The following is a 16,969-nucleotide window of genomic DNA, read 5'->3' as shown; positions in this document are numbered from 1 at the left end:
TGAAGCCTCGCTTCTCGACCACGCGTGCAGGCGTAGACATGTTTTCCGGAACATGTCCGGCTTTCCGCACCTCCTCCCTCCCTGCACCGGCACCTCAAAGGTGGAATCAGGGAAGGGTCGTTACCACAACGCCGAACGTACCATAACGCCGAATGCCAAATTGATCGCAACGCCGACAGCTAGGAAACTGCTGTGTACCACAACGTCGAAATACAGTAACGCCGAAAAATGTTGCTGCGGTGAGGGGGGGGGGGGGGGGCACAGGAGCAAAATGAAAAACAACTGAATGAATTTGTGTGCTAACCTTACCTAACCTAACCTTTGTGGCAGTCCTGCAATGACATTGTTCGGTGTTAATGTATTTCGGTGTTGTGGTAATTCGGCGTTGTAGTACAGTTGTAGTTTTCTAGCTGTCGGCGTTGTAGTCAATTTGGCATTCGGCGTTATGGTTTTCAGCGTTATTGTACGTTCGGCGTTGTGGTGCGTCCCCATCAGGGGGGTCGTTACCACAACGCCGAAACGTAGACGTGTTTGGACAGGCCTATAAAAGCTTGTTGCCTATCTCGAGGATGCGGTGCGGACGCGGACAGGGAGGGTGGCTCACCCGGGTTGTCAGCGCGCAGTCGCCAGACGGAGTAGCCCTTGTTGGGCACCGCGGCGGTGTCCACTAAGGGCGACGGGGCCGCGGCGAGGGGCAGCTCCCGGGAGTCCATCAGCAGCACCTCCGAGTGTCCCAGGGCCCGGCCGAGAGCCCGCGACCCCAGCTCCCGGAACCCCAGCCCGTGCAGGTGGAAGGTCCGGGACTCGTTGCTGCCGTGGCCTGCAATCATCCAGACACCCAGACACATCGTCACAACACTGATCACAAGTCCCTTACGACAGAGATACATTTCTTGTCGTGACAACGTCTAATAAATCGATGAACGCCGCCCGCACGCACGAAAAAGTGTCCCGTTTCGCACATTTTTCCGTTACGCTGTGTCCCGTTACGCTCATTGTACGCTTGCGCCGCATCTATCTCTCTTCCACTCGACTGTTTATATAAAGTGAAGTGAAAAGTTAATGTGGTTTTCATTGCTTATTACAACAACAATTTCGGCAATAAAGGTTAATTAGTCTTGCATTTCAAAAATCTGATTACTAGTATAATTTCAAGTATTTATATTTTTATTATTAAAATAAAAATGATTCAATTTTATTCATAAAGTATGCAATCATTACATCAATGTTTTGTTATGACGTTGTCATGTTAAACTATCGTTCGTAAACCGACTTTACAGACAACCAATTTTTTTTAAAACATTTTAAACATATTAAAGATAGGGTGTAATCTGTTTTTATCTCAAATGGATGGTGTTATGCACAAATGAGTTAACCAACAAAAGGAAAAATAAAAGTTATTGAAATAATTGTGTAGGTAAAAATGACACTTTTAATTGAGCTAAATTTTTTCAACCGACATTCCTTGCTACTATGCCATATTGCGACCAAACATTAAACACACTGCCACAATACCGGTTATTGTGTGTTTAACTTTGAGCTCAATTTACTCAGTTGAAAATGTTTGTGGGTTGAACCATTTTTACATAAGACCGTCCAAAAATTACTGTAATAAACATGTGTGTGCGTGAAGTCTACGTGCGAAAGAAGTGAAACTATTTTTTTAAATTTTTTTTTAGGTTTATGGATAAAACACACTGTTCACATTAAAATTAATTTCACAAATCAATAACTCTTTTCCACACGAATTAATTAATTAAAGTTACGTTAAAGAAAATAAAAGAGATATGGTAGCGTCAATCGTTAGTTAGCCTTCACGAAAAATTGAGGAGTAGACAAACACTCGCAGCGTTACGAGAATTCCGTTAAATCACTGCTGCGTCATTTCTATCTTTCCCCTTCAAGTTCATGAACCCGATAGCAGCCACACGTTACCGCATATCCGTGGCGTAAAAGAAGGGGGGGAAATGTGAGCGAATATTTCAGTTCCTTCTCGCCGGAGAAAGATAACCTGTAACCTTGGTAAAGAGCGAATTAGGTGTTCTCATGTCGCAAGTACATATAAAAAAAACTTGGACACGAAAAAATTAACTCAAAATTCTTAAAAGCAATAATCAGCGTGATAAACCTACGCAAAATTCAGTTTTCAAACTAAATTTCTGGACGCGAATCTCACGTAGTTTCAGCACCCGCCGCTAGAATTCGTTCCCGGAGCGCAGCTACGTCGACTATCGAATTATTTCATCTGCGGACCGAGATTTTTTTAACTATGTAATGAAGCGGCTCCGGTAAAAATGAACTGTGACCAGGACCGTGATATTTATAAAAATACTGCCTATATTGATAACGTTCACTAAATGGTTAATATAACGTTGTTGCACATTTCCGTTACACATTCCCGAAGGGAAGCCTAAGATGTCCATCAAGTTCTGTCCCTGCCCGATTACACCCGAACAATATTCACCTTCGGCCAACCTCGGGTTTATTTATATATATTTATATATCTCTGTTTATTTTAATGTAGCTACATTAACCTATTATCTTGTTTCTGTTTTAGAAAACTATTTTGTTAGTTTTGTCTTTTCGTTTGGTCGTGTTTTTGTCTCGTTTGAACTATTGTTGTGCTGAATTTTTTTGGGTTCGATATTGTTGTGCTGTCATTTGTGGGTTTTTTTTGTTCTCTTAGTCCATTTTTCTTTGTTTGTTGACCATATTCCTGTTATCGAATATTATGTGGTGTTTATATCCTGTTGAAACATCAATTTTTTGCTTAATTTGTGTTTTTTGTCTTTAGGGAATTTTTTTTAGTTTTTTTTTCAGTTTTCTTCTACAGACGTACTTAGCAATGGCGTATGTCCAAAAACTTACATCAAGTTATACTAACCTAACTAACCGTCCATAGTGTTTTAAAGTGTTTTTAATGTAGCTAACCTAACCGACCACTTTTAATATATTTGAATTCATTTATTTTTCCTGCGCAAAAATAAAAAAAAAATCCCGAAGTTGGCCGAAGGTGACTTGTTCGGGTGTAGTCGGGAATGTGCAGAACCTGATGTGCATCTTTAGGTCTCCCATTACCGAATGCCGTGCACCGAGAGGCGTTGCGCATCTGACATCTGTTAGACGTGGAAGCGGAGGACCGTGGCAGCGGCGCCCCTCACCCAGGTCGACGAAGATGGGTCTCCGGCGCCCCTCACCCAGGTCGACGAAGATGGGTCTCTGGTGTCCCTCACCCAGGTCGACGAAGATGGGTCTCTGGTGTCCCTCACCCAGGTCGACGAAGATGGGTCTCTGGTGTCCCTCACCTAGGTCGACGAAGATGAGTCTCTGGTGTCCCTCACCTAGGTCGACGAAGATGGGTCTCCGGTGCCCCTCACCCAGGTCGACGAAGATGGGTCTCCGGTGCCCCTCACCCAGGTCGACGAAGATGGGTCCCCGGTGTCCCTCACCCAGGTCGACGAAGATGGGTCCCCGGTGTCCCTCACCCAGGTCGACGAAGATGGGTCCCCGGTGTCCCTCACCCAGGTCGACGAAGATGGGTCTCCGGTGCCCCTCACCCAGGTCGACGAAGATGGGTCCCCGGTGTCCCTCACCCAGGTCGACGAAGATGGGTCCCCGGTGTCCCTCGCCCAGGTCGACGAAGATGGGTCCCCGGTGTCCCTCACCCAGGTCGACGAAGATGGGTCCCCGGTGCCCCTCACCCAGGTCGACGAAGATGGGTCCCCGGTGTCCCTCACCCAGGTCGACGAAGATGGGTCCCCGGTGTCCCTCACCCAGGTCGACGAAGATGGGTCCCCGGTGCCCCTCACCCAGGTCGACGAAGATGGGTCCCCGGTGTCCCTCACCCAGGTCGACGAAGATGGGTCTCTGGTGTCCCTCACCCAGGTCGACGAAGATGGGTCCCCGGTGTCCCTCACCCAGGTCGACGAAGATGGGTCCCCGGTGCCCCTCACCCAGGTCGTCGAAGATGGGTCCCCGGTGTCCCTCACCCAGGTCGACGAAGATGGGTCTCTGGTGTCCCTCACCCAGGTCGACGAAGATGGGTCCCCGGTGTCCCTCACCCAGGTCGACGAAGATGGGTCCCCGGTGTCCCTCACCCAGGTCGACGAAGATGGGTCTCCGGTGTCCCTCACCCAGGTCGACGAAGATGGGTCCCCGGTGTCCCTCACCCAGGTCGACGAAGATGGGTCCCCGGTGTCCCTCACCCAGGTCGACGAAGATGGGTCCCCGGTGTCCCTCACCCAGGTCGACGAAGATGGGTCCCCGGTGCCCCTCACCCAGGTCGACGAAGATGGGTCCCCGGTGTCCCTCACCCAGGTCGACGAAGATGGGTCCCCGGTGTCCCTCACCCAGGTCGACGAAGATGGGTCCCCGGTGTCCCTCACCCAGGTCGACGAAGATGGGTCCCCGGTGCCCCTCACCCAGGTCGACGAAGATGGGTCCCCGGTGTCCCTCACCCAGGTCGACGAAGATGGGTCCCCGGTGTCCCTCACCCAGGTCGACGAAGATGGGTCCCCGGTGTCCCTCACCCAGGTCGACGAAGATGGGTCCCCGGTGTCCCTCACCCAGGTCGACGAAGATGGGTCCCCGGTGTCCCTCACCCAGGTCGACGAAGATGGGTCCCCGGTGTCCCTCACCCAGGTCGACGAAGATGGGTCCCCGGTGCCCCTCACCCAGGTCGACGAAGATGGGTCCCCGGTGCCCCTCACCCAGGTCGACGAAGATGGGTCCCCGGTGTCCCTCACCCAGGTCGACGAAGATGGGTCCCCGGTGTCCCTCACCCAGGTCGACGAAGATGGGTCCCCGGTGTCCCTCACCCAGGTCGACGAAGATGGGTCCCCGGTGCCCCTCACCCAGGTCGACGAAGATGGGTCCCCGGTGTCCCTCACCCAGGTCGACGAAGATGGGTCCCCGGTGTCCCTCACCCAGGTCGACGAAGATGGGTCCCCGGTGTCCCTCACCCAGGTCGACGAAGATGGGTCCCCGGTGTCCCTCACCCAGGTCGACGAAGATGGGTCTCCGGCGCCCCTCACCCAGGTCGACGAAGATGGGTCTCTGGTGTCCCTCACCTAGGTCGACGAAGATGGGTCCCCGGTGTCCCTCACCCAGGTCGACGAAGATGGGTCCCCGGTGCCCCTCACCCAGGTCGACGAAGATGGGTCCCCGGTGTCCCTCACCCAGGTCGACGAAGATGGGTCCCCGGTGTCCCTCACCCAGGTCGACGAAGATGGGTCCCCGGTGTCCCTCACCCAGGTCGACGAAGATGGGTCTCCGGCGCCCCTCACCCAGGTCGACGAAGATGGGTCTCTGGTGCCCCTCCCCCAGGTCGACGAAGATGGGTCTCCGGTGCCCCTCCCCCAGGTCGACGAAGATGGGTCTCTGGTGCCCCTCACCCAGGTCGACGAAGATGGGTCTCCGGTGCCCCTCCCCCAGGTCGACGAAGATGGGTCTCTGGTGCCCCTCACCCGGGTCGACGAAGATGGGTCCCCGGTGTCCCTCCCCCGGGTCGACGAAGATGGGTCCCCGGTGTCCCTCACCCAGGTCGACGAAGATGGGTCCCCGGTGTCCCTCACCCAGGTCGACGAAGATGGGTCCCCGGTGTCCCTCACCCAGGTCGACGAAGATGGGTCTCCGGCGCCCCTCACCCAGGTCGACGAAGATGGGTCTCTGGTGCCCCTCCCCCAGGTCGACGAAGATGGGTCTCCGGTGCCCCTCCCCCAGGTCGACGAAGATGGGTCCCCGGTGTCCCTCACCCAGGTCGACGAAGATGGGTCCCCGGTGTCCCTCACCCAGGTCGACGAAGATGGGTCCCCGGTGTCCCTCACCCAGGTCGACGAAGATGGGTCTCCGGCGCCCCTCACCCAGGTCGACGAAGATGGGTCTCCGGTGCCCCTCCCCCATGTCGACGAAGATGGGTCTCCGGTGCCCCTCCCCCAGGTCGACGAAGATGGGTCTCCGGTGCCCCTCCCCCAGGTCGACGAAGATGTGTCTCTGGTGCCCCTCCCCCAGGTCGACGAAGATGGGTCTCCGGTGCCCCTCCCCCAGGTCGACGAAGATGTGTCTCTGGTGCCCCTCCCCCGGGTCGACGAAGATGGGTCCCCGGTGTCCCTCCCCCGGGTCGACGAAGATGGGTCCCCGGTGTCCCTCACCCAGGTCGACGAAGATGGGTCTCCGGTGCCCCTCCCCCAGGTCGACGAAGATGGGTCCCCGGTGTCCCTCACCCAGGTCGACGAAGATGAGTCTCCGGTGCCCCTCCCCCAGGTCGACGAAGATGGGTCCCCGGTGTCCCTCACCCAGGTCGACGAAGATGGGTCCCCGGTGTCCCTCACCCAGGTCGACGAAGATGGGTCTCCGGCGCCCCTCACCCAGGTCGACGAAGATGGGTCTCTGGTGCCCCTCCCCCAGGTCGACGAAGATGGGTCTCCGGTGCCCCTCCCCCAGGTCGACGAAGATGAGTCTCTGGTGCCCCTCACCCAGGTCGACGAGCAGGATCTCGACGCTGGCGCCCAGAGGGACGGCCACCACGTGCGTGCACTCGCAGAAGCCCTTGGTTAAGGCCCGCGCGTCGCACTCGGGGCCCTCGGAGCACAGCGTGGCCGGGTCCACGTCGCGCAGCTGGCTCAGCAGCGGCGAGGAGGGGGGCAGGAACGACACTCGGCCGAACTGCGGCACGGCGGCGGCGGCGCCTGCTGGAACAACCACGTCCCGGCACTGATGGCTCGCAGCTAGCAGAAGTTGGATAGTCCTTCACCGGACCCATGGACGTAGCCGGGGGGGGGGGGGGGTTTCTTCTTCATCACTCAAACAAATTTCATATTAAAATTTAATAAAAGTTTTACCGTTACAATATTTAATTTTAAGAACCGAAAACTGCTAAAATAGCACTATTTTACACCTCAAAATCCAAATTTTCCCATGGGAGGACTCCCGGACCCCCCCGCACTTTAATCCGGGGGGGGGGGGGGGTCATGCTTCTAAACACACACCCCATACACAAATCCTGGCTACGCCACTGACCGGACCACGGGTTCACCGGGTGTTTTTGAGGGGGTCCCGGTGTGATGTGGGAAATCGGGGTAGGCGCCAGCAGTGCTGATGAAGTCTTAGGGCTCAGGACACGGCCAACTGTCTGGTTAGCTGAATGGAAGCAGGGGGCTAAGGTGGTGACTGTGCTGGGCTGTCCTAGCCTGGTCATGGCGGAAGCTATGACACCTTTCTGATCAAAGGGCGGGAGTAATCACTTGTTACATTGGGGATCATCATTTGAACTGAAATTAAAGATTCACTCTTAGCAAATGCCAACTTCTAACAGATCTTTATTCTGTTGCTGATAACGTGTACACAAATAATGCTGTTGCTGGTACCTAAGCTTGGTAAATGCTACCTTCAACTGTTATATCGTCCACTCTCTGCATTTTTCCCCATTGTATTATGTTTTATTTTAAACTACAGACAATTTATGGACATTTTAACGAAGACATCTCTGTCGTAGTATTACTTGCTCTGGAATGTAAACAAAAGGATCTGTAAGCCGACTCCCAACCTACCCTTGAAAGGCGCGTATTTGGGAGGACTGGTAGAGGATTCCGACCAAAAGGTCTGAACATATCTGGCTCACATAGCTGGGTGAGGCAGGGGGCAAAGGCTCTAACACCTTCCCGATCACAAGAGGGGAGTAATCCCCATGTCAGTTCAGTCTCCATTTTACTTCCTCCGGAAGTTTTCAAACTGTTCTGTAAGTCGAATCCCAATCTACCCTATTTGGGAGGAGTGGTGGAGGTGCAATCCTTGAGTCTGAGAACAGTTGGCTCACGCCGGTCATTCAAGAAGAATCTCGACAATGGCCGACAATGCAAGCCAATATGAGCTGCTGTTAAAAAAATTTTGGGATGAATATCCTCCAATGAAAAAAAATCATTCACAAAAAGTTTTCGTAACATTTAAAAGGGCATACTTCATCACCGAGTTGTTGCATAATGACCTCAAGAATGGACAACGAAGACGAATAAACGACTACAAGGAGAACAAGAGAAAATCAGCTGGTGATGAAACCACAGATATCTTAACTCATTGCGAGAATCATTCGAATAACGTTAACCTTTTCTACAACAGGACACAGATTTAAAATGCCGGTATACAGCTCAATTCCTACAAAAATGTAGTTGTGTTCAACTGCTAATAACTTCTACATAACTGTCCATTTCTTCTATCCATGTATGGAAGTTAATAAATCAAGAAGTGGGTCTGAGCAATCTTTGTCGTGTTAATAATTAAGTCAAAATTTCAGTTGTGCAAAACACTTTTTTTGTATGTAATACATTGTAATGCATATCATTTGTTTTTGTGTTGTTAAATCTTTAACAATACTAGCTTCATGGTGACTTTGTTGAGATTTTTCCTAAAGTGTTAGTTTTGAATACCGGTTGCCTAAACAGAATGACTTCAAGCGTATAAAAAATACACACTCCTCAGAAGAGTACTGCCATGTTTCGTTATTAATTTTTTCTCAGTGACTGTAAGTAAGCAGTCTTGGTTTTTTCTCGTTTAAATGACGAACGATGGGCAAGTAAAAGACATCAGAACTGATGAGTTGTGGAGGGCGATGCCACGGTCGTCGATTAGCTAGAGCACTCATCTCTCGCAAAAAAAAAAAAAAGAGTTCGCAGTTTGGAAAAGCGGCAGACGTTGCCCGTACACTCAACGTTTACTCCCCCGTCATTGTCCTTTACCAGCTCTTGTGACCTAGGTCAGTTTCAATCAGGGACGCCTGGATAACCCGTGGCATCGAATTCTGGTAGAAATAAAATTCTTCCAAGCATCATTTTCGCTTCGTACTAGAGTCCGCTGTCACCGACATGATCTAATACAATTTTTTTGGACACACGCCATTAAATTTTTGGCTTTTAAAATAAATTCAAGAGCAAAATAAATTTAAAACCACAGAGAACAAGCCTAAACACACTGTTTTCGAACAGATGGGCCCAACAATGGAACTAAATATGTCCTTAATACATGTGTAGTTTCACAGTTTGATCCATCTGTTCGACATAAACTTACTTAAGTTTTCCTTTTTATATCTTATTTTCCACTATTTAATTTTTTTTTCATTGACAAACAGTGCAAAACTGCACAGGCGTACGTCCAAAAAATTTTATTAAATGAAAATTTACATTACATGAATCATTAAAGACTGTGTCTTCTACACGTCCAGGATAATTTAATAACCTCATTATTCCCAATAAATTATATCGCCACGCATGTTCGCAAACGTAAAAAAAATTTTTAGTGTATACATTCGAGAGGTTTCAAACTTATCAAACGACTGGGGACAAACATAACACTTATGGTCATTTTCACCATTCTTATCTTCAATTCGCGATCCAGTGATCTTAATGAGAGAATGGTCCAGGGAAGATTCCCTAAACGTCGAGCCAACACATCTAGGGCTAAACGATTTTCGCTCACGCGAAACAAAGTTCATAAAACTTGATTTCTCTTGCAACCAGCGGCAACGTTTTCGAAGAAATATAAGGTGTATTTCTATTCATTAGCTAGAATAATTTTGAATAGTTGTGATCGATTGTGTCATTGCAAGTAAATAACTGATAACATTGCCACAAGATGACAACTCACGGTGTGGTCGCAGATTTTTCTCTGGTGATTCTTCCTTAGGTGAACGACACACACCGGTATTTGAAAGCAATAGAAAAATCTAAAATTCTGAAATATGAATTGGCTTGTCTTAAATTCCACTATTTCAAATGTAATGTTATTCTTATGAAATTGTGTGACTAGGTCTCTGGCGAAAATCCTTTTTTGCCTTTGAAACATACATATAATATTTGTTTGCTTTTTTATATCTTTATTTAAATATTTAAATGTTGTTTTATTTAACTGATGGTTTATTTTTTTTAATAAAAAGTTATTTATCCTAGGCTTTTTAATAATTTCTTGTTGTTTTTAATTTTATTGTATCGCTAGAGAGTTGCGCGTGAGTGCGGAATCAGTTTCATCGTGTACAGAATTTAGGTGACAGTTGGCAATAGGAAGTGTGAGTTGGCTGCCCTGTAATAAAGACGTTGGCTGTTATGTGATGCGCAGTGACAAGACATTGAGAGTCCGCTGCTAGCCGAGGCGAGACCTCGTATTAACGCCTCGCGCGCGCGGGGAGTCAAATTGGCCGGGTGACTGTTGGAGTGCACAGGCCATGCGCGGACGCGGCGCAGAACTTTTCATGAGACTTTGAATTTAAACACGTTGAGCCTCGAGCACGTTTGTTTGGCTTTCGGGGACAGGCCAGGACATATTTATTTATTTAAAGGCACGAAGAAATTTAAATGCCCTGTTTTGAGATTAGCTACGAGTGTTTTTTGCTGCAGCAACCAGAGAAATTGTGAGTACAGCTGATCTGAGTGTAGATGTTGTTGGTTTGGATAAACTGAATTTCTGCTGGTGTGGTGGTGGGCCATAATCTCCGTTACAGTATTGCTTGTACCTCAGCGGGCGAACATAAACTTTTTTTTGGGAAGGTATAACAATTTCAAGTTTATATTTCAAGAAGCTATTATGAATAATAAAATTGGTTTGACGTGAATACGTCTTTAAAATTGCTTCCATAGTGGGAGGCAATTAAAAAAAAAGAATGATAAAATCAGGGGATACATTTTGGTGTTGCAGCTACATATATATCATCTCCATCCAAATTTTAATTACACCACTGGATAGCTAAAGGATCAAAGAATTCGTTACGCTAAGTGAGGATGGATTGGGGAGTTCCACCATTTTGGTGTCACTTTGCTGCGTTTTGAGATTTACATTTTTTATAACTTTTGATTCGGAGAAGCTACGACGTTCTTTTGAGTTTCAATCGTCAGCTCTCATCAAACTCTATCGATTACATATGTAAAACAGTGTAAAATAGTTACAGTAAAAACCTATAGGACTATATGGTGTTAAAATTAAAAAATATAAAATATAATCAAAAATATGTAATGTTGGCCTATACGCGGCAAATGCCAAACACAGAGATCGTATACGGTTGGAAAGGGCTGCCTAAAAGCAATCAGGTGATACCATTTAATCACCATATGACCGAGTGAAGCAGTGCCGGGAACGTAAAATAATGAATGCGGCCGAGTGGATCAACGACGATGCAACTGGGGTGGTTGAAATTATGCAAGTGGATGATGACTTCTTAGTGTTCAAACATGATTATAACATACATAAAATAGCGTATTTTATATTTTGTATAAAAAAATGTTACCTGTTACGTACACGTATTCACGTACAACACACGGCCACGTTCATGACACAGCCACACCTCATTTTTTTTATTCTATAAAATGCCCACTTCGGCACCGTAATGTATTTGCTCTGCCTTTTAAGGATTATTTTTAACATTATTTTTCTTAACACTCCGGCTGGGTTCATGCGCGTATTTTTGGTATCAGGTTGGAGTTAGTTTTAAATTCTGTTTCAGTAAAACCAGTAGGGTGTTCAGTTGGGTTACCTTCAATGAACAGATAGTAGGTACAACAATACAGCAAAAATCTTCTCAAAGTATTAAACCAAAATATTTAAAACACTTTTAATATAAGCATTTAGGATGTGATTGAAAAGCTACTGAAAGAGGAAATATTTTACATTTTTTATCTACTGATAATAAAACTGTTCGAAACAAATGAACTTTACATTGAATGAAATGATGGAAATAGCTTCTTACAATATTGAGAAATGCAAATTAGTTATTTTTATTTTTATCTGTCTGTTTTTTCGAGCATTAAATTTAAAACTACTCGTCGGATTTCGATGGACATTTTTATTAGAAAGGTCTTTGTCTAACTTATGATATTTAGGTATAATTACAGAAGTCTACCCCTGAGGGTATGAAAAAGATGTAAATATGATTTTAAGATAAATAATTATATTTCTGAAACTAATCAAACCAAAAAAATTGGTTGTCTATAATAAAGTCGGTTTACGGACGATAATTTAACGTGACAACGTCAAACAAAACATTAATGAAATGATTGCATACTTTTATGAATAAAATTGAATCATTTTTATTGAATTATCACTATTTTGTATGGATACAGAGAAGGAGTGAAATGAAATCTAAAATTTAATTGATAATTTTACTTTTATTTGCACTCATTCATTCAAATTTAATTATTACTTTAAAGAAGAGATTATTTTAACTCTAACTTTTATACATGTTTGCTATTTAACTTCTTCCAATCTGTGTTATTCTGTTAAGGATAGGACGATGATAGGAAAAGCAGGAAACGAATGGGAGTGTTTCAAGTTTAATGTGCCTCGAAAAAGTCAATTCCGATACTTGTTCCAATCGAGTGGAAGAGAGATAGATGCGGCGCAAGCGTACAATGAGCGTAACGGGACATAGTGTAACGGGGCAATGTGCGTAATGGGACACTTTTTCGTGCGTGAAGCCGAAGTTCATCGATTTATTAGACTTTGTCACGTCAAAAAAGATATTCGGTACCAATAAAGAAAAATACATAAACATCTAACCAGAAATGTTATATATTGTGGCGATTTAACCTTAAGGGGTGATAAAGGTTAAGTATTTTCTAAAGATCAATAATAATAATTTCTCCGATCTTAATTAAGTTTAATAAACTATACTGGGTACCAATATTGAACATAAGAATACAAACAACCACGATGTTTATATTTTGCGAAATTCAAAACCTACGGGTTGATAAAGGGTTAAGTATGATTTTAAGATTAATAATTATATCTCCAAAGCATAATAAATGATTTTGAGTACCAATAATAAACTTTCCAAAACTACCAACCACGTTTTTTATAGTTTGCAACATTCAACCCTTACGGGATGAAAAATAGGTATGTATTTTCAATTAACAACTATAATCTCCCAATTTATTAAGGGTATTAAATTATTTCGGATACCAGTCTATTTTTATTGCATTCATGTAATGTGTGTATTCAACTTTATAATATTAATGTGCAGAATATATTTTTTTAAAAAAACAAGATACATTTTTAAAAAAAAAAAATTTAAATATCACAGAATTCATTTTGCTTATTTAGAGAAAAATAAAATCAATCTTTGCAAATACAATAAGAGCATATTTCGTTTCTCTGTGCACAAATGTTAAAAAACTGTTTAATAAGTAACTTGAATATCGAGATGAAAATAACCCAATAACACAATATTTTCATTAAAAAAATTAAAAACTTCATTAGTCCATTTCTATATACAAAAACACAATAGTTAAATATAATCTTTAATGATTCATGTAATGGGGAATTTTGATTTAATGCAATTTTTTGGACGAACGCCATTGCAGTTTTGCAACTGTTGTCATTGGGAAATATTCTGTGTGTTCGTAAGTGCTATCGTCATTGTGTTGTCTATAGTCCTACTTGTTTATCTTCATCGCTGTTTTTATGTGTTTGCTGCGTTGACCAGGTTTGTTGTCTGCCTGCATTTAATCTGTCTCGTCGTTGTTAGCCCACTGTGTTCGTCTGTATTGTTGTATTATTTTTCGTGACTAGGTTCCTAAAGCGGGATTCTTGTGCTGTCTGATATTGAGAGGTTGAACATTTTCTGTCCGTGCTGTCGTCGTCCTGATGTCCATAAAACTTGTTTATTTTCATCGTTGTTTCCGTTTGTCCGACATCAGCTGATTCAGTCTTGTTTTATGTGAAATTTTTATCTTCATATTTTTGATTTTCGGAATTTTTTCCATGGCAAAACTGCAATCGAGTATGTCCAAATAACTGCATTAAATAAAAGTTAAATATCTTTTTTTATTTCTCGCACCTCCATACATTACAAGCAAGGTACTGTTTTGAAATCGCTCAGTAATGCGCCTTTCAGAAACTTCCGGGTTTCCCGGTGTCGCGGTGACTCGACCCTGTCGTTGCGACTCGACCCTATCGCTGCGACTTCACCCTGTCGCGGCGACTCGATCCTATCGCAACGACTTGATCTTGTCGCTGTGACTCGACCCGGTCGCTGCGACTCGACCCTGTCGTTACGACTCGGGAAGCCTTCTTTTCACAGACGAGAGAGCCAAACGCCCGCTCGTGCATCTGCGTTTTTTTTTTTTTTGTTCATTGTAACTCATGATAACTAATGGTCAATTAGGTTAGGTTAGCTACGTCATAATTACTTTAAAACATTGTGGACGGTTTATTTGGTTAGGATAGCTACATTAAAGATACTGTGAAATCTTGTAAACGGTTTCCTAGCCCTGGATAGCTACATATTTAAAAAGTTATTTGATAAGCAACCATAAAATGATTTTACAGTTTTTTTAATGTTGCTATACTTACCTAATATAACCAACCATCCACATTTTTTTTTTTAAATATTTATAATGTAGTAGTAGTAGTATAGGAATGTATTTCCTGCGCCAGGGTCCTGGGTGTGGAGCTGTGTGTACGGCGGCCATCTTGGATTGTGATGTCACGGCGGCCATCTTGGATGAGTGTAATGGGACAAGTAGGACATTGGCCTTTGACCCTCAAAATTCGCCAAAATGGGGCAAAATTTGCCCAAAATTCCTCAAAATTCGCCAAAATCTCCATTTTTGTGAAAATAAATTCCACCAAAAATTCTCAAAAAATTCCACAATCCAAAAATTACAATTTCGAAAATCCTCAAAAGTCGTTTTGCCCTAGAAAGAACCCTAATTCTAAGAGCTAGAAGCTCTAAGCCGCCGAGGTCATGACCTTGAAAACTAGGATGCCATGGCAGCTATATTGGATGATGATGTCACCGTTGCAATTTTCGTTACGGCCGCCATCTTTAATTTTTTTATTTATTATCCGATTTTAACGAAAAAAAATTTAAAACTTATAAAAAAATTCAATTAATAAAATTTTAATAAAACTATTTTAAAAACATACATTTATGACACGGAGCTCGGAGTCCTCGGTTCGAACCTGGTGAGGGCAAAAAAAAACAAAAATGGCGACCGATCCTTCCCCTGTGGTGGGTGCTGGCATACTGACTCCCACCACTTTTTTTCAAAAGCACATATATCGTCACATAGTATGACGTCATGTCCGCCATCTTGTCTTCGATGCTGCAAGCCATCATTACGTTATCGTCGGCTAGAGTGCGCTGACGCCATGTTAGTTTAATTCTTACCCGCTAGAGTGCAGTAATCATTTATTACTGTGACATCCGCCATCTTGGATCCGCCATTTTGGATGACGTCAATGTGTTCTCGAACATTCCGGCAATGTGTTTTCCGCCATATTGGATGATGATGTCACCGTTGCAATTTTCGTTACGGTCGCCATCTTTAACTTTTTTATTTATTATCCGATTTTAATGAAATTTTTGTAAACATTATAAAAAAATTAAATAATAAAATTTAATAAAGTTTTTATAAAAAAAACAAACATTTACGACACGGAGTTCGAAGTCCTCGGTTCGAACCCGGTAAGGGCAAAAAAAATAAAAATGACGACCGATCCTTCTCCCCGCGGTGGCTGCAGGCATACTGACTCCCACCACTTTTTTTCAAAGCATATATATCGTCACCTAGTATGACGTCATGTCCGCCATCTTGAAAATCCGTAATTTTAATGCTAGAGATTCGGGAATAAAATTTAAAAATCATTAAAAAATTAATCAACTTAATTAAATAATAAAAAAATCCTTAAAACCACCATTGCACTTTTCGTGACGACCGCCATCTTGAAATCACCCGCTGGAGGTCACCATCTTGTTTTCGTCCGCTAGAGTGTGCTGATACCATGTTAGTATAATTAACTGGTCACCACACCTTTGATGTTGACCTTGAAATCCAACCTTGACCTTGAAAACCAACCTTGACCTTGAACTTTGACCTTGACCTTGAAATTTGACCTAGACCTTTAAATTTGACCTAGACCTTGAAATTTGACCTTGACCTTGAAATTTGACCTTGACCTTGAAATTTGACTTTGTCCTTGAAATTTGACATTGTCCTTGTCGAACATCATGGATCCGACATTTTATGTTCAGTACATGCTACCATGAGCTACCACCTGCTGGAGTACGCCATTTTGTGTGTGTGTACTCGTATTATAGAGTACATTTCCATCTGGTTAATTTTATTCTAACCCGCTACAGTGCAGTAATCATTTATTATGGAGGTGCCCCGCCATCTTGAAATTCGGCCGCCATCTTGAAATCATGTAATAATGTAGCTAGAAAAGTGGGAAAAAATCCAAAATTCATTTAATAAATCACTCATTAACTTACATATCGATTCTATCCGCTCCAGTCCTTGGTTCAATCCACGATCGATGCAATAATGTTTAATTTTATGAAAAAAAAAATAATTTCAATAAACCATGTTCAACATTCTTAAAGAGACTTTAAATCCTCTACTACCATCAGCCTATCAGACATCAAGACCACCATATTGGAAATTCGTAATTGTAATGCTAGAGAATCGGGAAAGAGTTCAAAATTCATTAAATAAATGTTTAATCTATATACTGATTGATTAGATCGACTAAGGTCCTTGGTTCGATCCCTGGCCGATACAAAACTACTTTAATTTAAAAAAAAAACAGAAAAGTGTAATGTTCGAGAAATAAAACACCGCAAAGTATTTTACAAACATAATATTTAATACACAATTTCTATCTTACTACAGAATCACTTGCGAAAGCCAGCAATCTTATAAACATTTAGCCCTGCATAGACGTGCAACGACTACTTCTCAGCTCCAAATGGCTCCAAATGCTCCAAACGGCCTCAAAATGGCTCCAACAGCTCCAACAGCCCCAAATGCTCCAACTGCCTTTTCTTTCAACAGCTCTAAATGACTCCAAATGGCTCCAACAGCTCCAACAGCCTCCAAATGCTTAACACAGCTCCAAATGGCTCCAAATGCTCCAAACAACCACCAAATGCTTAAAAACAGCTCCAAATGACTCCAAAAGGCTCCAAATGCTTTAAAAGGCTCTAAATGCT

General features: G+C 44.1%; 1 protein-coding gene across 1 annotated transcript in view; it reads right to left on the bottom strand.

Moving 5' to 3' along the window:
- Nucleotides 1–16,969, bottom strand: part of LOC134540332 (uncharacterized) — a 70,517-nt gene that overhangs the window by 5,259 nt on the left and 48,289 nt on the right. Inside the window, exons 11-12 of the mRNA XM_063382994.1 lie at nucleotides 6,474–6,686; nucleotides 605–820 (exon numbers count right to left, since the gene is read on the bottom strand). Coding sequence (XP_063239064.1) covers nucleotides 605–820; nucleotides 6,474–6,686 — 429 coding nt within the window. The remainder of the gene's footprint in view (nucleotides 1–604; nucleotides 821–6,473; nucleotides 6,687–16,969) is intronic.

The sequence above is a fragment of the Bacillus rossius genome, chromosome 16 (genome assembly GCF_032445375.1).
Source record: "Bacillus rossius redtenbacheri isolate Brsri chromosome 16, Brsri_v3, whole genome shotgun sequence".
NCBI lineage: Eukaryota > Metazoa > Arthropoda > Insecta > Phasmatodea > Bacillidae > Bacillus > Bacillus rossius.
Note: the sequence above shows the minus strand (reverse complement) of the source record. Positions and strands in the feature narration are given on the sequence as shown.